We start from the raw sequence: 24,150 nt of genomic DNA on the forward strand, positions 1-24,150 counted from the left end.
CTACGTAACCCTGATTCTCCATTCACATGGAGATACGTAGGAGCGAGGATTAATCCTCGTCGGGCCCAAACTGCCAAAGACGATTGCCCCTCGAGAATCTAGAAGAAATAGGTTTAATTTTTGCCACATCAACACATGTGTCGCTTAGCGTCGTCCCTGCACCGCTCAGCGTCCAAAAAATGCGAGCCAATCAACGTTCAACATTGGCTTCTGGTGCTCAATGCCCAAAAATGCGAGAAGAATAGCGCTCAGCCTTGAATTATGGCGCTCAACTCTGGAAAATGCGAGAGGAATGTGGCTCAACCTTGAACTACTATGTTCATATCTTCAATTTTGGATTTTTTTCTTCTTTCTTCTCTGGTTGACAACTTCTTTGGCTTGAGACAAAAGTTTTCTATCATTAAATTGGTCACAAAAATGGGGATTAGTAGTATAATTAGATCTATGTAACCCATATTGTATTTATTCACAAACACAAAGTAAAAGTGAGGATTAAGTGGGTAAAAAGCTCAAGAGGAGTTGATTTTGTTAGCAAAAGATAGCCAAGATAATGGTAAAAAACTACATTATCATATTTGCCCAAGTTCAAAGACACATTCAAATATCTCTTAGGATTTAAGCTAAAGTTGAAATGTTCATCAACTTTATCTAACAAAAGCATGTAAACCTTGGCCAAGTTATCTGCCCAGTACGATATGTCCTTTTATCACTCAAAGAAGTATAAGGCCATGTAGCCCGGGAGATAAGTATTGTCACCTATAAAAGAAGTTGCATGAAGAAGAAATGAAAAATTAATGCTACATGGAGCATATTAAATGCCTCTCTAAATTGTGACTTATTGATCACTCAAACCTCTACATTTGTATAAGCCAAGAGTGGCTTGTCAAAAGAATAATTAGTTGAGCCAAAAAGGGCTTGGGAAAAGAATGCTTCAATGGGATAAGTCACTCCTAGTATATTAATAAGGAAGGTTGGACTAATTACAACAATGAAAGTCTTCAAACTAGAACATGCCTAAGATGTTAACTTTACAAGCCTTGTAGTTGTGAGAAAGAATATTGTTGTGTTCATTAGCGAACTAAGATAGTGCTTAACCTTGTAAACTTCGCAAGACACAACCCTTTTATACTGAACAAACCTTGTGATCTTTTGAATATGATGTGAATCCATAAAGGTGGATTCATTTTACGGAACTATTTAGGTTGGAATGCCAATAAGCAAGAAATTTGGAAAATTTTGTAAAACGAGAAATGGAAATAAATAAGAAGATGATGTGGAAATTGAGAGATGTCACATTTCCAAGGATGGAAGATAAGCCTAAGAGTTTAAACATACAAAGGGATGGATGACTTTTGATAAAACTCAGGGGTTCTTAAATCACTCAAGAACGTAGGAGAATCACTCTCACTAAGATAAAAAAGATAAACTCTAATATTTCTAAATAAAACCCAACTTGTCTTCATTGATAAAAAATGATTCAACTTATATAGAAGCTTAAGCCATCAATTACAAAACACCCATTAATTACAATTACTTCCCACTTAAGCTAATATTGATCTTACTACTTAATGATTGATTATAACTGAAATTGTGGTAACCCAAAAGTCACCAAAAAGCATTCAGTTTTGCATCCTCTTGGTTTACCAAAGGTTGAAGACTAAGTTGTCAATTAAGCCTTTATTACAACTTGAAATAAAACCAAACTAAAGCTCATTAATTGATTAACCCAAAACATAATTTGGTAAATCAATTTTACAAAAAAGGATTGGGTCATTCATTTAAACAAGCTAATTACTTAGAAACTACAACAAAGTGACACGTTATTCGTCCTCCATTTGGACCATGATGCAATTCACATCAAAATACAACCCAAACAATTTCTTTATCTTAGCCAAGAGCTTGTTGTTAAAGAGTACTTGTGTTTGCAACTTGTTATTAAACAAGACTTATATGGGTTATCCAGGAGTGTTATGAGCCAAAAGAGTACTTGTTTATATCTTGCAACAATAGTTACATAGAGGAACTTAATCAATTGATTAAGAATTGAATGTAACTTGTGCTATAAGATGAACTGGTATAAACATATCTTGAGTAATTTCTTCCTTTTCTAACCTTGGTATATTATATGTTATAGCTATTGGTCTAACTTAAGAAGGTGAACTTTCAAACTTCAATTTTGAAAATATTTGTCATTTTGTCTTACAAGTATAAACTCATCGTCTAATTATTCAAATGATACTTGCAAAAAACTGCAAAAAGTTTTTAAAACACAATTCAACCATCCCTTCTTGAGTTTTACATGATTTCATAGTCTGCATGTTTATTTTTTGATAAGCAAAATCTTGATTAGGCAAGGCAAAATTATAAGATGTTATCATTTGTCAAACAAAGCACTAACATCTTGCATGATCTTTTTTGGACATAAAACACTTGTCTTGCAGATAAAGCATATTCATGCTTTATACTTAATTATGAAAATCATTTAAAAAAATCAAGGTTGTTGGAATTTACTTTAACATGTTGCAACCATTTTCATTTTTGTAAAAGCTTGACAACTCTCTTAAAAGCTTTGAATGCATATCTTTTAGACACAATGAGCAATGCCTAGGTATATCAATAAAAATCAAATACTATCACTAAAGCATAATAGTTTCCACCTAGACTTATAGTCCTTGAAGGAAAAAATATCCATGTGCAAAAGTTCCAATGGTTTAGAGGCTAAAACAACATTTTTCTAACTAAAAGAGACTTTGGTTTGTTTTCCTCTTTGACATTCTTGACAAATTTGAATTTTGGTAGACCAAATACTAATTCGTTAGAGATAAGTTTGCCTAAATGATTCATATTAATATATGTAGCCTTATGATGCCAAAATCATGAATTTTCTTTTAGCATGTCTATAAGAACAAAAATTTTCCTTTTACTTTACTGTTCATTCTGATTTCTAGATTTTTCATATGCCCCTTAAGATCTACTTTACTAAGATTACGATTGAATTCATTGGAAAATGAATTTGGGTTGACTAACCCTAATTATACTTAATTTTTAATGACATCTTACATAATATATGTTTTTGGACTTCACATTGGATGACCTACTCCTGCATTAGACATTTACTCCTTAATTGGACTATCTATTCGTGCATTAAACATACACTATCTAATTTGATTATGGAAACGTCGACAACCAGTGGCGATAATGGTCCTTCATTTATAGTATTTAACTTTTTATATAATCTTAGCAACTTTATGTAGAAAATGTTTGACTTACTTCAAAAGATGGGGGAGGGATAAGGGGATGGGGTAAATTGAAATCACTGCCAAATTTTATTTTCACAAAATGATTTTTCAAAATTAATCTTAACAGTTTCCATTTTGACCAAGCATATGATATAAAGTGCAAACATATCACTTTATTTAGTTAGTTGAAATTTGATTTTAGTTTATTGATAATATGACAAAATAACAATCTTAATGAACAACAATCTTACGAATAGATCATTATTTGGTTAAATTGTTAAAAGTTACATACAATTTTAGTCACATAGAAAGTCTTTTGATGTAAAAGCTAAGATAAATTATGATAAGTTCTAAAAGCTTCAAAATAGAATAAAAATTAAAGAAAGACAAGCAAGATTTATACTGGTTCACTCTTTAAGAGCTACATCTGGTCTACTTTACAATCTGAGAAAAGTGTTCCACTAAACATCAAGATAGTACAAAGTTACAATATATACATGACACAATTTCATAACACTTTTTCAACTCTATAAGAACATGCAAAACCCTATTGCATACCTATGGAATTCTATCGTAAAAAACTAAGAACTTAATAAGATAAAGCTAAAGAACAACAATTTAAGACCCAAAAAATTTATATAAAGAATAATTAATAAAGTACAAGTAATGGTGGGTTAGGAATATCCTAAGAGAATTTCTTGACAAGTCTTAGACAATGAATAATACTAGCTTAAGAGGTTAGGAGTACTTGGCCATGTTGAGAGGATTTGGGTTTGAGTCTTGTGTGTGCCTTAGTTTGATATTTTAATTGTGTTTTATTTTACAAATATATTGTGAATGCGAAAGTATGACTTAACATGGTATGTATGCGTAAATTACCATGAATTACATGGTAGCTTGATGGTTATGCATATGCTTGGTGGGTGGAAGGATGTGAGTTCAAACCTTAGTTATTCTTTTTCATGTTTTAACATTTTTGCTAAAGGGAGGCAAAACCTAAAAACTGGGGGGCAAAACCTAGAAACTCTAGAGATCCCTGAGAAACCAGAAGGGTAGCTTGGAAGCAGCTGATGTGCAGTAACTACACAGTAATGGCCACTAACCAATAATTTTAATTAATTTCGTTTTATTAACTTCTTATTTATTTTTGGGCTGGAAATTATGAGAGGGGGTGAGAAAATAGAGAGTCCTTAAGTGTGGCAACAAGGAGAGTAAGGGAGAACTAAGAAAAACCGTGATCCAGAGAGAAAAGTTGAGTGTTGAGAGGGAGTTGGAGTGGAGGCAAGGCGTGGAGCCTTTGGGAACAAGGAAGAATCCATTAGGAATTGCGTTGGAGCAAGGAAACCAAGTAAGGGGAGTTATCCGTACTTGTTTTAATGTTGATCGAACTGTTTTGCATGATTTTCATGGTCTAAGTGTTTGATTCCCATTCAATTGACACTATTTTTCGTAAAATATAGGTTTCTACCCAAAAACCGCCTGGTAGCTAAGAAAGCCCGACAAGTGACACAACCATTACTTCATGGTTTTCTGGGTTCTATGATGATCCGTTTGGTGGCAGTGAAGAACCACTAGGCGATATGCATTAAATAACATAGTTTTATATGTTTTTGGTGTTTTCGTGATATGTTGGGTGTTTTGCACTTATGTGAACTTGATAATATGTTTCTTGGTATAATCAGATGATAATATATGCTTTTGATGGTAAATTGATGAATTAGGGTTTGTGTGCAAATAAGGGATCAATATAGGTTTGGGTTTGATTGTGAATTATAATGTGCAGAAGTTGGAAATTGATTGTTGTAAGATTGGGTTGAATGGATGGAAATTTGAATGCATGCTAGATGTGTGATTATTGTGATTGAATTGCAATTGGAACCTTAATTAAGGGTTGGGCATATTACAATATTCAGCAGGTGCAGGGAAACTAGAAATTCCAGAATCTTGATGCACCGCCTAGTGGTGGCTATGAGCCATCAGGCGATGAAGGGTGGCCAACACTCTGATTTAGGTTGGCTTAGTGGGAAAATGAAATTAGGGGTTATTGAATATGGTTTTGATTCGAGTATTTACCTGGTTGTATGATGTATAGGCATTCAATTAGTGGTATTGATGCATGAGTTAAAGTTATATATTTAATATGGAACTTGTATTTGTTTGAGTCATAGGTTGGAAAAGAGTAGAATGAGTATTGTTGATACTAATAAACTGATTTTATGTCTTAATAGTCTAGAAGTGACAAATTGAAGGCATTTCACTTATATATGAGGTACTAAATAAATAAAATAATTGTTAAGATATTTATGTATGTGTTGGTTGTTATAGGGTTTTATGAATTGTGAAATGATGTATGATGTATATGGATGCAAAAGTAGTATTGATTTTGTGATGGTGAGATTGTAAGCCTGATGGTACTGTTGGACTTAAGATCACTTATTTCTATATATGCTTAACTATTTTCAAGTGATTCATTATTTTTAAGTTGGAATGCTTGAGTGCTTATGTTTCATTGGTCATAAGGAATTGTGATGATGGATTATGTGGCATGTGAATTGTAATAATATGATTTTGGTATTTTGGTTGTATGATTGATATGCTTGGGTGTGCTAGGAAACATGTTGTTGTGCCTAAACCAATAGAAAACTGATTTACTAGTGGGGCGCTTGGCGAAGGAGGTTCGTATGTTCCGTGCTCACACTTGAGGCTATTATGAGCGGGAAGGTTCATAGTAGGTGTTCACGCATGTTGGACTACGAGTGGGCAGATTCGTAGAGTTGGACTACGGGCGGGGAGGTCCGTAGAGTTGGACCACGAGCGGGTAGGTTCGTGGAAGCATGATAATTCCTAAGGACCAAAGTTGTGGATGGATCTTTCTCATATAGGTTATGAGATTGGGGTGAAACGTTATAAAGGAGTCGATGAACTAAAATTGGCTAAGATAGATTGGGTGAGGGTTAATTCTTATTATTTATTTATTGTGTTATTTTCCTTTCTCAACTCACTCTTTTTGTTTGTATTTGACGATGATCGTGTGACTTGTCACACAAGAGTAGATGTGAATCTAGGTGAGGACATTAATATCTAGAGACAAAGTGGGAGTAGATTGTGGAAGATTACTTTATGTTTTATTTCCAAATATTTTGTAATAAGTCTTATGATATTTTTCATTATTATAGATTTGTAACAAGGAGGATTTAGTATATTTGAACTTATATAAGTTTTAAATTTTTCCGCGCTTTGAAACTTTATATATTATTTTAATTCCTAAAAAATTATATGATAGTTACTTTATCTAGTAATATTCACTTGGAGTATTACAATACAACTTGAAAATTGATTCCCTAGACCTATACAAATCCTTTGCCGAAAGCAAATCTACATTAATTTGTCCAAAATCTTCTCAAGAACTGTTTGATTCTTTTTTATTTACGTAATACAACTCTCATTTCAGCTCGCATATGTTTTTAAAATGAATTTTTGAAAAGTTATCTTTCCATGTGAGCTGAAAGAATATTATATAAATATATTCTCTAATACATTCAACTGATTTAAAGTAACAACCAATAAGTTAATTTCACTTATTTAGTAAAATCAATTGATTGATAATTATTTTAGTCTATTAAAATGTTCATAGTATATATCCTAGAAGCTAAAAACTTTTCAATTTATTAAAAACTAATTTTAAAAGACTAAAATATTGACCATAAATCAATCCTTAAATTAAACAAAGTGAAAGTATAGAATCAATCAATTAAAATATTCTTATAGAACATTTTAGAGTATCAAATATTATTAATTGAAAAAACTATCTGTCTCAGGAGTTTATATATATTTAAATCAAAATATCTGAGAATAAAAAAATTATAGTATAATCAAGCAGTTGAAAAAGGTTTTTACTAATTAATCAAAATGTGATTTGTCTCATACAGTCATTTTTACTAGTTAATTATTAGTTGCATTTTAATCGTTTGAAATCATTTGAAATAGCTCTTTTAGTGATTTCAATCTATCCATTCACGTTTCAATAGGTAAACAAAATGTGAAAACATTTTCTAATCAAGGTTCTAGTATTTTAACAAGTTGAAATCATATATGTCAATCGATTAATATATTTAATCATATGCTCTAATAATACCTTCTAAATAGTTTTTTGACCGACACTTTAAGTGTAATTATAATTTATGTGATTTACACTACCTTTATATATTAATAAGTTGTTTAAATATAATATGATTACACACATCATTATATATTTATTATTTAATATTTTTAAAATTATTTAAATACAATGATCTTAAAAATAATTATAAAAATATGTGATTGGACGTTTCATCTTATATTTTGTATCTTATTATTTAAGAATAATTCTAATAAATGAACTTTAAAACATCGTATATTGTTATTTTAATAAATAAATTTTAAAATATTTTATCTAAATATATTGTTTAGTATTTAGAAACCATATAAATATAACAAACTTAGAAAATAAATTATTTAAAATATATGTATGACTACATAGTCATCTTATATACAATACTTAATAATTTAAAAATAATTCATGTATCTAAAATTTAAATTAAATATTTACTTCTATACAATATTATAGTTTACACACCATAGTGGTTTGAGTTACAAGTCTCTCCTACTATCTTATATTGTAGATATATTAACATGAATTATATAAAATATAAAACTTCATTAATATACCAAAAAATATAAAAAAATTAAAAATATCAATTCTTACAAATAGTTTTACATATAATTACGTACTCTGGTTTTTCATTAATAAAAATATATAACAATAAGGTCCATTCTTATAAGATCAAATAAAATGTTTTCACAATATTTTTAGAAAAACTAATTAGTTAAAAATAATTTAATATTTTATATATTTTTATTTAGTTTTATGAAAAAAATTAAATATAAAAGAGTTAATATTAAATTTATACATTTAATTAAAAGTAATAGTCCACGCAACCTAGTCGTCATCCACATTTTTCTTGAAGACAACAAACTCTTTTGCAACCTTCTTCTTAGCCTCATCAGTCAGCTCTTTCTGTAACAAATTAGCTACCCTCCAACCCATAACCTGATTATGCTTGAAACTCCAACAAAGCCTTTATAGAAGTACCCAACTTTGTCGCCTCCACAAGCTCCAACTCATGCTCACTCAGATTAATGTCTACACCTTTCCTCATGCAGACATCTAGGCCTCAAGATTCTCGATCTTTGAGGCAACAAAGCAAGAGTATGATGTGCCACCCTTAGCAAGAAACTCGAGTCTTCTTGTCTTTGCCCTTCGCCTTCTACTTAGATGGGGAAATTCTCTTCGCGACACTTTTAAGACAATGGGTATCCACAACGAGATGAGTCAGATTCGGTACACTAGTCTGCCCCTCTTTTGAGTGGCATCAACCATCTGTTTCCTCAGTCTGACGAAGATGTCCTCCTCAACACCCACTTTGGAAGCATTTTGGGCCATATAGCCTAGAAAGCTATCATTGACAAAAAGCCCGATCATTATAAATCATCCACTCCCAAAAGCTACCTTGATTCCAGGAAAACCTGACAACCATTACAAGAAAAAATATTTTTAATGGAGGTTTATTTTTACATTACCTGGGGTTAAAACCTCTACTAAGTTCTTTACCCGGGGTTTCGATTTCCCCTGCTAAACCATCCCTAGAGAATGTGTTAGCCAGGGTTTTTACGAATCCTAGGAAGCACCAATCAATAACGGAGGTTTTTTATCCTCTTGTATTTAACATAGGTTTTAAAACCTCAATTAAGTTTTGTAGGTTTAAAACCCCCGGTTAATTACCATGAATTTTGAAACCTCCGTAAAATATTGTAGATTTTGAAACCTCCATAAAATACTATGGGTTTTAGAACCTCCATAAAATAACATAGGTTTTAGAACTCCCATAAAATACCATGGGTTTCAAAACTCCCTAAAATACCCTGAGCTTCAAAACCTCCGTAAAATACTATAGGTTTCAAAACCTCCGTAAAGTACCATAGATTTTTAAATTATTATTATTATATTTTTTTACTCATTTATCATTTATGTATTCATATATATTTTTTCAATCACAATTATTTACCTTTATTCTATTTTTTTAATCTATATTTAATGAAATTATACATAAATAGATATTAACTCATCAAATTGACAAATTATTTATAGATGACTAAATGTAGATCAAAGTATAACAAATATACGAATTCAAATTCAAATTCAAATTCAAGTACAATATTAGTCAACAAAAACTATCATGAAGTACTGCATTGGTTCTCAAAACATAAAATGATTCAATTAACTTCCACATTATATTATATTCTTCAACTATCACATATGATTTTCCTCATGTCTAGAACTTGTTGTATTAGTTGGCACACTTCCTTGATCAAAAACCTACAATATAAATGTGAATCATAATTACAAATGTAAACTCTAAAAAATAAAAGAAGTTATGCAGTCTTAAACATTATCGGTGCAGGATTGAACATAGTCAACTCAGGAGGCAATTGACCTTGATAATTTTGAGAAAAGAAGTTCATGATTGCATCAAGTCTTTTGTCACGTTCTTCATTTCGTTTATTTTGTTCATCTAATTGTGACTTTAATGCAGTGACCTATATTAGAACACAATCTATTATTAAAATCGTAAAAAACACATAAACATTATAAAACACTCAATCTATCAACAAAAAATATACTACATTTCTTACTCCTACTTATAGAAAACAATCCAAAGCAACACACCAACAACATTAATAGTGTCCAATAATATTCAACACAACAAAATTTACAACCTTGGCATGACAATCCAAAGCAAACAACATCATATTGCTACACATGATAATCCAAATCAATAACCTGATTTTGCAATTCTGAATAAGAAGGACACGATGAGGATGTCCCAAAATGAAAATTCCTAGTATATCCAAACACACGAGAAGGGCAAGGTCCCAATCCCATTCCTCGGACATGACCACAATGTTCTTTACTTCCTAGAACATGAGCTAGTGAATCTTCAATTGATATATCTTGTGAAAGGGAAGATGTATTTGTCTCATATGCTTTATTTTTTTTAATGCATAGACAAGTATTATAAATGCAATCCACCAAATGATCAATCTATCTACATAGATTCATGATTTGAGAGTAACAAAAAAATCTAAGATGTAGTTACCTTCTCCTTTACTCGAGAGTTCGAGTGTTTAGATACCATCTTGGTTTGAATACCATCGGATTCCAAAGCAGATGTGGTTCCATTGTTTGTAGCATAAAGATTTTTCATTTGAGTTGTGAACCTATGCTGTCGATTGAATGACTGGTCATATTTCCCTTCACAAATATTCAAAAGCAATCAACAAGAACTGTTAGTTATGTTGAGAATCTTGAATCAGCAGCACTACAAGGGCCTTTTCTCTTATTAGTATCTAAATATGTCAATATTGTGGCTCTAGTCACTTCTTTTTTTTAATTTAGACTCACGCATCTATCAATCTAGTTTAGCTTAGTTAGATTACCTATAATAGAGTAACTAGTATAAGTTTTTAAAAATAGATGACCCATCAGTACCCTCTACCAAAAATTGAGTAGAGAAATGTAAAACATTTTTCATCACTGCCAAATAACCAGCTAATTTTCTCTTTGGGGTCACAAGAACACAAGGAATTGAAACAACCACCTGAAAATTGAAATTAGGCATGATATCAGCAACAGAGTTTCATACTACCTTTCAGTACCAAGAAACCATATTCCATCCTACCACATACCTCACTAGCTTCTGTTTTAGGAGAAGAAGAAATATCTTTTCGTTCTTGCACAATATCCTTTCTGTCACTAACATCTTTAGGTAAGTCTAAGGATTGGCAGTCTGAATGATCACCGGGAGTTTGTGTCTTCTATCTACTTATATCAGTATTGGTTTCATTTGTGTTAAATTTTGAATGGATGATGCCTCTTTTAGTCTATTTTCTGTTCCTAAATATCTGAAATGAGGGAAAAAATCTTATAGAAAGTCATTACTTTATTTTCCAGTAATAAACCCGAGAATTCGTTTATCTTTGTTGTTTGATTGCATCAGCTGATGCACTAAATGCTGCAAGGCTTGAAGCTAGTTTGAGACTGTAGGGAGAAACTGATAATGAACAGAAATGGCCAGATTTAACTACAATGGTGTGTGGGTTGTTTCTAGCACTTTCTTTCTTGAAATATATATATATATATATATATCACCCTTTGGAATTGTTGGCAGTTGTTTCTGTTGTCATTGGCTTCCCTAAGGTTCTATTTAGGGCCATTGCATCCATTAAGGCTCTGACTCTTAATATCAACATTCTGGTTTTATTGGCAGGTACTTTGGTTTGAATTCTAATTTATTGATTCCTCACTCAAAAATAGGCTTTACTATAGTAGTTTACTTTCCGAAGAAAATAACATCACTTGTTAGTAAACATGTCCTGTTTCTTATGTTTCATTTTTATATCTTGCAGTGTGTAGTACTGCTACTTTACAAGATTTTTGGGAGGCTGGTGTCATCATCATCTTATTCTCCATTGCTCAATGGCTTGAGACAAGAGCAATTCACAAGGTTTGGGACATCATTTCCCCTTTTCTCCCTAAATGTTTGCTGCATTTTCTTAATTAAGTAACTCTTCCTACTTGATTAATGCCAAATTGTGTGCCTTTAATGTGCTTATTTGTATTCTCTAGCTTCCTTCCTTGAGGGATAAATGTAAATTTGATTTTTTAATGTTTTTACAATTTTGACAATGACTAATCATTGTTGAGTATTCGCCAAGAAACGTGCAGTACCAAGTTACATAGGAGTGATTTCTTAAAGCATTTTAAGGATTTGTTAGAGGGATAAGAGAATTCCAAGTTTATCATCTTACTTTGCTCTTAACCGAAGGTGACTACAACTGGGTTCTTGTTTCTCTATACTCTTATTATGAGATAGTGAAGAATTTATGTTTTCTTCTCTCTCACACACATTAATCACTGTCAAGTTGCTCAACACACACCTAGTACTAGAAGAAAACATTGTTATTCAATATATTATGATGAGTTTCATAAGTTTAAGCTCAAATGTATAAAGTGGTAGAGAAACAAGGTACATGAACTTCACCATTGTCTCTATATTTGTTTTCAACTGTACTGCATATATCTCTGGTACCTTGATTAATATTATGAATAAATTAATATTATAAGCTTTTAAACTATTTGAGAATTGCAAACTTTGCTCATATAATAAATAACGCAAACCTCAAAAGAAGAATAATTGCAAGTTTTGCACATAAATAAGATAATGCAGGTGTTCAAGAAGAAAGAGAAAAGTTGTGTAATATAGAGCACATTGTATGGGTGTGAATTACGAGAGATGAAAATAAAGTTTGAATAGAGAGTTTAGGAGAAAAAGTGCTACTAGAGTTCTGTGTTGTATTGGGCCAGATTACTCAATAACCAACAACTTGTACCAAATTCTATAAATAATATTGGAGAACACCCACTCCCCTAAAAGAGGAGAGAAAAAAATATCAGAGAAATAGACGTAAGTATTTGACAATATATTTTCAGACGTACTGTTGTCGGAACTCTATCCATTTGTATTAAATTTTGAATGATGTAGAAGTCGAAGTGCCATACCAAGTGGAGGAAATGTCACATGTTAATGAAATCATTGAAGTTGAAGAAGTTATAAGATTGCAAGATATACAAGCTGGTCTTGAAGAAGTGGACCCCATTAATGTATCATCATTTGAAGGTCATATGGATGAAGAGACAAATGAATGGGAAGAATGGGATGAAGAGGGAGAAAGTGAAGATGACCATGGAGATGAACTTGAGAACTCTAGCTCTGAATAGATGTAGACATGTTCATGTATTTTGGATTCATTTTTTGCAAAGATTTAGACATGTTGCACAACTTTATACATGTTGTGTTTTTTACTTCTTTAGTTATTGCTTAACTTAACACATCTACAACTCTATACATGTATTGTCACCAAATCTATTGTTTCCAATTTCTTGTCATTATCAATATTAACAAGTTCATGCTATAGTAAAATCTGTCTAACTTTAGTTTTCAAGCAAAATTTAGGTTTCAGCATCTATTTTGCATCTTAACCGTTGAATTCATTACAACATAGTATTGTTTAGTACAAAAGCAAGCCTGTTTTGGGAGATGATGAACTCCCTTTCTCTATGAGTTTGAGAATGCTTAGTACAAAAAATCAATATCAAAGGCTTTTACGATGCCTTTCTCGTTCACTACTTTTCTCTTGTGGTAGTGATTTTAGGTATGTGGTAGAGAATATAATAATTCTTTTTGCATCCTTATTGAATAATTGAGTTTTGGTAAGAGAAAGTAGACTTGTTGAATGCTATATCTATGAAATAAATTAAGAATGCATGATTGGATTAAAGAATCATTTTACTTAATTCCTTCCACTAAATAGCACATGATCCGTGAAGAAGACCATTATTCTGAATCAAATTATTGAAGTAGTTGTTGTCATTTTCATAGCATTTTTTTATCCTGGGCTTTAAGTAGTTATGTGTGAAATTGTCATTGATAGAGTACATTGATACACTTGTCCAGTTCAAGTCTTTGTGGAGGAAATTCAGGACAGAGTCAAAGTACATTGTCTCTCAAGCTATTGCTGCTGAGGTATGATGTTGGTTATTTGTTAAAGACTTTTAAGGTTCCTCTATATTAAGGAAAATGTAAAATCTATTTTATTGTGATTATTAGATTATTATTATTATTTTTAATGTAAATTTAGTGTCTATTTTGCTGTGATATTTAATTTTGTTTATTCCTTGCATTTCTAAAGGGTAAAAACTTACATTGCAATTGTATAGGTACTGTTGGCAATATTCTCCACTGAATAGCACTTTATTTGAGTGAAAAAGACCCTTCTTCTCAATCAAATATGTGAAATAGTTATTGTCAAATGAATTGTGTGTCATGAAATCTATTGCTGCCAATTTCTTGTCATTTTATTAACAAGTTCCTACTGTAGTAGAATCTGTCCAATTTAGTTTTCATGCAAGATTTTAGGTTTTACCATCTATTTTGCATCCTTATTGCATAATTAGTGTTGTTAGGATAAAGTAGACTTGTTGAATTCATTAGAGCATTTCGTGTTGATATTTCTTCTTCAACCATCACTCTTATGATGGAGGTACTAAAATATTCAAGTATTTTATTCATGTAGATGCCATCAGGTGGTTCTGACCGTCCTCTTCCCTCATCAAGTCATGCCAATAAGGGGAAGGGGAAAAAAACTTACGTGGTGAAGTTATTATCTCGTATAAACAATATAAATCCTCCATCCACTCAGCCAACTACACCTACTTCAACCTCCACTGCTAGATCTACCCCACCTGCATTGGATGTTGATGGGTTGACACCTACACCACCTCCTATTGTTGGATCAAGTGGACAAGCAACCCATGTTGGACCATCCAATGTATTATTACAAGCTGATCAATGCACATCATCCTCTTCCCCCCGTGTTGCTTCTAATCCATCAACTCCTACCACAAACGTTGCACCATCATCTTCTACACATATCCTAGGGACACATTCAAGTTCAATAGTTAATGATATGGATGCAGTTAATGATATTAATGTGGAAGAGGAGTCCAATAATCGTCCTATGATTCGACCTGTTGGTGGAGGGTATCAATATTATAAACTTTTGTATATAATTTAATGTTGGTATATCAATTTATTGTATTATAATGTTTGAATTGTATTTGGTTTAGGTTTTATCCATCAAAAGTTGCATCAAAAGCCATCACAACCACTATTAAGCAGCAATTTGATCAGCCATGGCTAACATGGGGAACAATCCCTAAAAGTGAGAGAGGTCTTTACTTCCAACGTTTTAAGGTACCAATATAGTTATTCTAGGACAATTAATGTATTGATATGTTTTATCAATCAGTTTTGAAAATGCTTATCTAATCACAAGCTCATACTTAAAATTTGAGTCTCCTATTTTTGAAAAATAAATAGTGATATGCGATTGATAGTGAAAATCCTTTCTTGTGTACTTGTCATCCATGTTCCATTTTCCATGCACTTTGCTCCATTTGAAATAGATCTTACATTCATAAAGATGTCATTCATTTCACAGATGCAACGTCTTGATTTTATTTGTCTCATCATTTATAGCTGAAGCTCCATTTTTCTTCTTACACTTTTCAATATTTCTTCAAACTTGTATAAAACTCTTGAATTTCAATACTCATTTATCATATTGATATTTCTATTCTACTTTATTATTATAGAATTTTAACCTATATTCATTGCAATCTTAGAGAAAGGTGTCATGGAGGGTTGAGGACGAGGATAGAATTCTAAAAATTTTTCACTCCAAAGCATCTCATAGACTTTCAGAGATGTTTATAGAGGCTCGAAGAGAAGGTAAGAGGCCTAATTGGATTGGAGATTCTATTTGGAACAGTTTGTTGGAGAAATGTAACATGCCTATGTATCGAGAGAAATGTGATACAGCTAAGAAAAATCGATTATCTGAGAAAGGTGGGAGTTTGCACACGGGGGGATCTATCAGCGTGCATGACCATGCTATTCGTTTGGTATGACATCTTTATATATGTCCTATTCATGTATGACGTAATAAGAATTGTTTCATTTATAAACTTTTTTGTTTCAGACAGAGGAGCTTGGTCGTGCAGTCCATGTTGATGAAATCTTTGAACAAACGCACATACGAAAGGCTATAGGGGATTTTGTCGATGAGAGATCTAGGCGGACACATATTAGTTTCTACCATGTTTTTTACAGTTTGACACCTAAATTATTTACTATTTTAATACAAGCATTTCTTATTTGAACAGGAAGAATTTCAAAATAGATTTTCTCAAGCATTATCTGAGACTGCATGTTGGTGTCTCACAATCCACACCCATGGACCCTGCTGAGGAGGAGAGACTAAGGAACAAATGTTGGTTAGAGGCGGCAGGTGGAAGGTACAAGGGACGAGTGTATGGGGTTGGACATGTTGATTCTAATGATGATTGTGTTGATAGTTACATACAACAGACACAAGCATCTTCTAGTCAACAAGTAAATCCAGAACAGATTATTCAACTTCAAACGCAACTAGCAACTAGTGAAGAGCGCATTCGTCAAATGAGTTCCCAATTTCAAACCCAATTTGATACGATACAAAATTTTATTGGTGCGATCATCCAGTATTTGCCACCTCCAGCAGCAGCGGTTGCACAAACTATTTTCTAGCAGCCAAATACTGAGTAAGGGAATCAGGCTGAACAAGAGAATCAAGTGCAGCATCAACAAGTGGAACAAGATCATGAAGAAGCCCCTACTTCACCTCGTCCTTATCGTGATTATTAATAGACTTTCTTTTTGTATTATATATTATCATTGCATGTTTTGTATTCAGATTTTTGTATTTTATTGTCTTTGGATCTTTGACTTTGTTTGTTAAAACCTAGGTACGAATATTGTATTTAACAACTTTGATGTTATATAAATTCTCTGCTATGTAGTTATGTTTTGAATTTTTGTGATGAACTATTATGTCCAGGTTTGTACAGGTGTTCTATAAAACAGTTTCATTAAAACTAATACAAGTCGAAAGCTATGCAATTTAGTAGTAGTCAGGTAATTACATACGGATTCTTCCGTAGGTAATTACTTACGGATTCTTCCGTAGGTAATTACGTACGGATAGATCCATATGTAATTACGTATGGATCTATCCGTATGTAATTACCTACGGATAAATCCGTATGTAAATTTAGCTACGACATATTTACATACGGATTTTTGTCCGTATGTAATTCGTAGGTAATACTCTCTTACCTACGGATTTTGTTAGTTACATACGAATTTTGGCTGTAGGTAAATCAAGTTTTTCTTGTAGTGTACTGAATCAATTGGCAGTGTGTTATTCATGAAACCAGTGGACCTCACTAACAGGTTTATCATACTTAAAGATTGGTGAGTATGTCACCAAAGTGAAAGGTGTAAGTGAGCAATTTGATAAATTCTACACCTATTGCAGCTAAACAGGGTTTGTTACATGATCAAATAATGCTACTATGCTCTATCAAAAGAAATAAACTATCCAATGCAATCTAGAATCAGAAATCAATCCACCTCTTATAAATAGTTCCATGTAGTGGTCTCACAGAAAAGGAAAACACATTTACGAGTTTTGAGAAGTACTCACGGTGTCATATACAAGCGTGGATGACTCTTGACAAACAACGACCTCTACTCGCTCTTGATTCTACGGTGCAACTTCGTCATCGCCACAAGATCCTGTGCAGCCACGACCTTTAGATTGTTCCTCTCTAGATTTTGAAACCCTAGCTATCCTCTCTAGGCTCATCGTCTTTGTCTTGTTCCTTACCAACATCGGCTCCATCCTCGTGTCTGCTCTCATGCTCGATGTTGTTGCCGATTGCCTCCACGATGCTTTTTGCGTGCTTGAGGATCCATTCCTCGACGAGCAGGACGCGTCTCAAACCATCTGATTCCTCTCCTTCCTCCACAGCCTCGCCATTCTCGTCGCTGGCATTCTAGGCGTCTCCATGACTGCTAGGTGATTAACGATTATGTCGTGAAGTGTGATGAGGTGCAAAGAGTAGGGTGAGCTGCGATTTGGGTGAAATTTTTGATTTCGCGTTGAGGTTAAGAGAAGAAAAATTAGGTGGAATGTTTTTAACAATTAGGTGGAATAAAAATAAAAAACAAAATAGAGAATAACACAACATTAAAATTCAATATTTTAACATTTTATTTATTTTAAAATCTTTCATACGTCTTTTCGTTTACATACGAATTTTACATATAGAAAGGTCGATAATTATTAGTTTATTATTATATACGAAAAAGATTCGTATGTAATGCGAGTTTACCTATAAGTACAAATCTGTATGTAAAATCAGTATGTAAAGTTTAATTTATATATGGATTATAATCCGTATGTAATTATCTGTAGATAATTTTTTATTTTTTTTTTGTAGTGGGAGTTTGAAAGAAACCTAGAATATTTTCTTGAGGTTTAAAACTAAATCTTTGTAATTTAGCAAAGATTTTAAAAACCTATACTACTTTTTAGAGGTTTAACATTAAACCTTTGTAATTTAAGGGAGGTTTTAAAACCTATACTATTTTGTAGAGGTTTAAAGTTAAACCTTTGTAATTTAACGGAGGTTTTGAAAACCTACACTATTTTATAGAGGTTTAACACTAAACATTTGGAATTTAACGGAGATTATAAAAACCTCAATTAAGTTAATCCATTACTAAGTTATATTAACCTTCACTAAATAACCCCCGTTAAATGTAATTTTTTTTTGTAGTGAACCACCTCCTTTTGTCCTATTAATCAAGACCTTTCATCTTCACAGACACATTAAATCTCTTCATCGCTTAAGCTCCTTGAGGCTAGGGATACCTAAAGGGCCATACGGCCAAAGAAATACAAATTTTCTTTGCAAAAGCTTTAAATGTTGACATTTGAGTATCTTTGACCTCCCTATCAAGTATTCAATATATAACACGTTAAGACCGAGGGGCTAGTATGTTGTAGAAGGTCAGGATATCATTATGGAGTTGGCAGAGTTCAAAGCCTGACCCAATACATGTTGGTCCTCTATGACGACATGTTCTTAACCCACATCCCTATACCAAGTCGAGATCACTATCACTCAAAATAGTTAAGCTGAAGGTTAATTACACTAATCTAATCATTAGGTAACTAAGTGACTTGGACCAAAGTCCAATCCGGTAAGGCTCATGAAGTGTAGTATATAAGGCACATTTTACGAAGTACATTAATTATATATTCATTAACATTTCTCTTTATCATAATATTATGAGACTGTCATAATAATAATAATAATAATATAGTAATAATAAAATAAATAATAGTAATAATATTCTATTTGTCTTTTACAATTATAAGTTAATTGGACATCAAACAAATGATAAGTACAAACTAAGACTTCAAGTTGAGAACACATGAAGTCTGAAGATGCGGATAATGTCTTTACCATTTATCATCAAGAGATTTGCCCAAATTCAAAGACACATTGAAATATCTCTTAGGATTAAAGTTGAAATGTTCATAAACTTTATCTACTTGGTACGATGTGTCCTTTTATCACTCAAAGAAGTATAAGGCCATGTAGCCCAAGAGATAAGTATTATCACCTATAAAAGAAGTTGCATGAAGAAGAAATGAGAAATTAATGTTACATGGAGCACATTAAATACCTCTCTAAATTGTGACCTATTGATCACTCAAATATTTGCATTTGTATAAGCCAATATTATCTTGTCAAAAGAATAATTAGTTGAGCCAAAAAGGGCTTGGGAAAACAAGGCTTCAATGGGGCCAACTAAGGTTGTTTAGGAGCCAAAAGTATTTTTTCTAAGCCACTCCTAGCTTAGCACGAGTATTTTTTTTTTCCAAGTGACTCCTAGTTTTTTAATAGGGAAGGTTGGACTAATGAACGACGACAAAAATCTTCAAACAAGAACATGCATAAGATGTTAACTTTGCAAGTGTTGTAGTTGTGAGAAGGAATATTATTGTGTTCATTAGCAAACTAAGAGAGTCCTTTCATGGATGAAAATGGGAGGCAAATAGTGTCTCATTTCTGGTGGAAGTTTTTTTATGGCAGCTAATTGCAGTGATTCTTGTAGTGTATGTATGACTACACACATCATTATATATTTATTATTTATTACTTTTAAAATTATTTAAATACAATGATCTTAAAAAGTAATTATAAAAATATGTGATCGGCGAGTCATATTATTTTAAAAAATTCTAATAAATGAACTTTGAAAACCCGTCTTATTATTATTTTAATAAATAAATTTTAAAATATTTTATCTAAACATATTGTTTATTGTTTATAAACCATTTTAATATAACAATCTTAGAAAATAAATTATTTAAAATATACGTATGACTACATAGTCATCTTATATGCAATACTTAATAATTTAAAAATAATTCATGTATAATAAAATTTTAATTAAATATTTACTTCTCTACAATATTATAGTTTACACTATAATGGTTTGAGTTACAAGGCTATCGCGTACTATCTTATGTTGTGGATATATAACGTGAATTATATAAAATATAAAACTTCGTTAATTAATATTCCAAAAAAGAAAAAATAAATTAAAAATATCAATTCTTACAAATAATTTTACATATAATTACGTAACTTTGGTTTTTGATTAATAAAAGTATGTAAGAATAAGGTATGTTCAGAGATCAAATAAAATGTTTTCATATATTTTTAGAAAATTAAATTAGTTAAAAATAATTAATATTTTATATATTTTTGTTTAGTTTTAGGAAAAAAATTAAATATGAGAGTTTATATCAAATTTATAGTCCTAAAACGAATGTCTTTAGTGAAAATTTAATATATATGCAAATTTAATTTCAAATGCTATAATTTTAATTTTCATCAAAGTGACTCTTTATCTTTTACACATAAACTGAACTTTTATCATCCCGTCATTTTAGTTATTGATGAACACATACTTCTTCATATAGTTTCTTTGTAACTAAAAATGGGAAAAAGTGTAAGCAAATACTAAAAAAAAAAGAATGAGACTCATAATTATGGTTCACCGGATAAAAGAAATGGACAATTTTTTCAAATAGAACATATATAATAATGATTTTCCACTAAAATGTCTTCTCATAATATTATGAGACTTTCATAATCATGATAATATAATATTAATAAAAAAATAAACAGTAGTAATAATATTCTAAAATAAATATTTAAAAAATATATTTAATTTTATTTTACTTTATCCCAATTTAATATATAACTTTCATTGTTATTCTATTTGATTTGCTTTGAAACTAATTGTCCATTTTTTCGGCTTCTACCTTTCTCCTTTCTAGGTACCAACTACCAAATGCACAGAATCTATTGATTTTCTGCCATAATTATCCCTTGACATTGTGTAAAATCTGAACCTGCGGTGAGTTCAATGCTCATAAAAGCGCGTTATGGTAGATGTGCATGGTGTGCACGTTGCATGCTTCCGCAAAGATGATGCCCACTACGTGTTTGTGTATATATAAGGTGAAGGCCAAAACCACAACACACATACTCACTGCATAACAACATTAATTACACACTTTGGTTCAGTTTTTCAAACATGGGAACCTCTGGCCAAAAATCTGCATCACCTCTCTCAGATCTGAAGGTGACAATCCACGAAACTTCAACCATTTTTCCATCCAAACAAACGGAGAATAAGTGCTTGTTCCTATCAAACATCGACAAGGTAGTAAACTTTGACGTGGAGACGCTTCACTTCTTCGCAGCAAACAAAGCTTTTTCACTCCAAAAGGTGGCTGAGAAGTTGAAGAAGGCCCTGGAGGATGTTCTTGTTCACTATTCCTTCTTAGCCGGAAGGTTGAGACAGAATGCTGAAACCAAAAGATTAGAGATAGATTGCAACGCAAAAGGTGCTGCGTTTGTGGTGGCTTCAAGTAAGCACAAGTTAAGTGAGCTTGGAGACTTGGCTTATCCCAATCCAGCTTTTGCAAAATTGGTTCACAAGAGTAAGGATAAGGATCTTCCACTGTGCGCTGTGCAGGTAAAATTGTTTCCATTTTTGCAAATTTACGTTTCACATCATCATTAAGCATTACATTTCAACCATGAGTACAACGTTAAAAAAGTAATTAATGAATTCATTACGTTACATTAACTTTACAGCTAACATCCTTTGACTGTGGTGGCTTCGCAATGGGCTTCACAACAAGCCACGCAGCCTTTGACGGACTTAGCTTCAAAACCTTCTTGGACAACCTTGCTGCACTGGCTGCTAATAAGCCCATGCCTGTGATGCCCTGCCACGACAGGCACCTCCTGGCCGCACGATCCCCGCCACGTGTAACCTTCGCGCACCCCGAGTTGGCCGAGCTCGATTACTCACTCATAGCATCCACAGGTACTGAGTCCAATGTCTTTGATGCTTCCAGAGGTCCTAAGTCCAACGTCTTTGATGTTTCCAAAGGTCCTAAGTCCAACGTCTTTGATGTTTCCAAAGGTCCTGAGTCTAACGTCTTTGATGCTTCCAAAGGTACTGAGTCCAATATCTTTGATGCTTGCAAAGGTACTAAGTCCAACGTCTTTGATGCTTCCAAAGGTACTAAGTCCAACGTTTTTTATATTTCCAAAGGTACTGGGTCCAACGTCTTTGATGATTCCAAAGGTACTGAGTCCAACGTCTTTGATGCTTCCAAAGGTACTAAGTCCAACGTCTTTGATGTTTCCAAAGGTCCTGAGTCCAACGTCTTTGATGCTTCCAAAGGTACTGAGTCCAACGTCTTTGATACTTCCAAAGGTACTGAGTCCAACGTCTTTGATGCTTCCAAAGGTACTAAGTCCAACGTCTTTGATGCTTCCAAAGGTACCGAGTCCAATGTCTTTGATGCTTCCAAAGGTACTAAGTTCAACGTCTTTGATGTTTCCAAGGGTACTGGGTCCAACGTCTTTGATGATTCCAAAGAAAAATTGGACTTTAGGGTTTTCAAACTAACCCCCGAAGACATTGTGAGCCTTAAGGAGAAAGCAAAGGGAAGCACCAATGACAACAACACCGGGTTTAACGCTATCACCGCCCATATATGGCGGTGCAAGGCCTTATCAGCACCGTATGACCCAATGGGATCATCGACCGTACTATTCCCCGTGGACATACGCTCCAAATTGAACCCTCCGTTGCCGGAAGGCTTTGTAGGAAATGCTGTGTTAACGGCGTTTGCCACGGCGAAGTACGAGAAGTTAGAGAAGGGTGAGTTTTCAAGGTTAGTGGAGATGGTGAAGGAGGGTGCAGAGAGAATGAATGATGAGTATGCGAGGTCTGTTATAGACCGTGGAGAGCTGTGTGATGGGTTTCCACGTGGGGATGTTTTGGTGTCTTCGTGGCAAAGATTAGGGTTTGAAAAGGTGGAGTATCCGTGGGGGAAGCCCAAATATTGTTGCCCTGTGGTGCATCAACGAAAGGAAATTATTCTGTTGTTTCCTCCCTTTGTCGCAGGTGGTGATGATGGGATCAACCTTATAGTGGCTCTTCCTCCCAAGAAATTGGAAAAATTCGAGAACCTCTTTCACACGTTCTTGCATTCAGTTTGATCCATGTTTTCTTCATATGGTCATCAACATGTTTAATTATTTATATATATATATATATATATATATATATATATATATATATATATATGTATATGTGTGGTGTAATAAGTGGTGACCGAAATATTCCAATATATGGATACTTTAATTGTAAGTGGTGATTTTCAGGTGATATGGTGTTTGTTCGATCATTTCTTTGTTTCATAAGAATAGATCGAATTTCACTTGCAACTTGGGTCCCATGTTAATTCCATGTACTTTAAATATACAAAATAAAAGGGTTTTCTTCTTCATTGCTTCAGATATCAATATTTGTTAGAAATTAAATACAAAAAGAATGCAAAAACACTGCTTTATTATATGTGATAACATTAAATCTTAACCGTGATATGGAGCAGCTTTTTAAAATCTCTAGGATTTGTGATGTTCTCGTCCTATGTATACAACAAATTCTCTCTATTCACACCGATTGATGATAGTCCTTTTCTACTTTAAGAAGATTTCAGTAATGTACTATTTGTTCTTAAACGTAAAAAGAGAATGTTATGAACCTGATAAATTATTTATTTGGTGGGAAAAGATTTTTTATAGTGAAATCTTGATGCTAAATAAGACCTAAGTAATTTATGTTTACCTAGTATAAATATTATTTGCAATTTGAAGTAGATTCTACATGGAAACACGATGAAAAACTATATGAAT

General features: G+C 32.6%; 1 protein-coding gene and 1 long non-coding RNA gene across 4 annotated transcripts; one reads left to right on the top strand and one right to left on the bottom strand.

The window, feature by feature from the left end:
• Positions 1–9,504: 9,504 nt before the first annotated feature.
• Positions 9,505–17,971, bottom strand: LOC114180524 (uncharacterized). Its single transcript, XR_014983916.1, has 3 exons — positions 17,484–17,971; positions 10,436–10,590; positions 9,505–9,875 (listed from the first exon to the last, which is right to left on the bottom strand). It is a non-coding gene; the product is annotated as an uncharacterized LOC114180524 (long non-coding RNA).
• A 3,444-nt stretch (positions 17,972–21,415) lies between these two features.
• LOC114180759 (acyltransferase GLAUCE-like) lies at positions 21,416–23,741 on the top strand. Of its 3 annotated transcripts, none has more exons than XM_085670878.1 (3): positions 21,416–21,907; positions 22,030–22,462; positions 22,496–23,741. In XM_085670878.1, the coding sequence occupies exons 1-3, from the start codon at positions 21,464–21,466 to the stop codon at positions 23,449–23,451; spliced, it is 1,833 nt and encodes a 610-aa protein (XP_085527004.1). In that variant the 5' UTR covers positions 21,416–21,463; the 3' UTR covers positions 23,452–23,741. The 3 variants fall into 3 exon arrangements, with proteins under 3 accessions (XP_085527004.1, XP_085527007.1, XP_027922855.2); XM_085670881.1 differs by having other exon boundaries at positions 22,030–22,396; XM_028067054.2 differs by having other exon boundaries at positions 22,030–23,741.
• The last annotated feature ends 409 nt before the right edge of the window (positions 23,742–24,150 follow it).

This window comes from Vigna unguiculata, chromosome 1 (assembly GCF_037176805.1).
Source record: "Vigna unguiculata cultivar grain cowpea cultivar isolate G323 ecotype 2 chromosome 1, ASM3717680v1, whole genome shotgun sequence".
Taxonomy (NCBI): domain Eukaryota; kingdom Viridiplantae; phylum Streptophyta; class Magnoliopsida; order Fabales; family Fabaceae; genus Vigna; species Vigna unguiculata.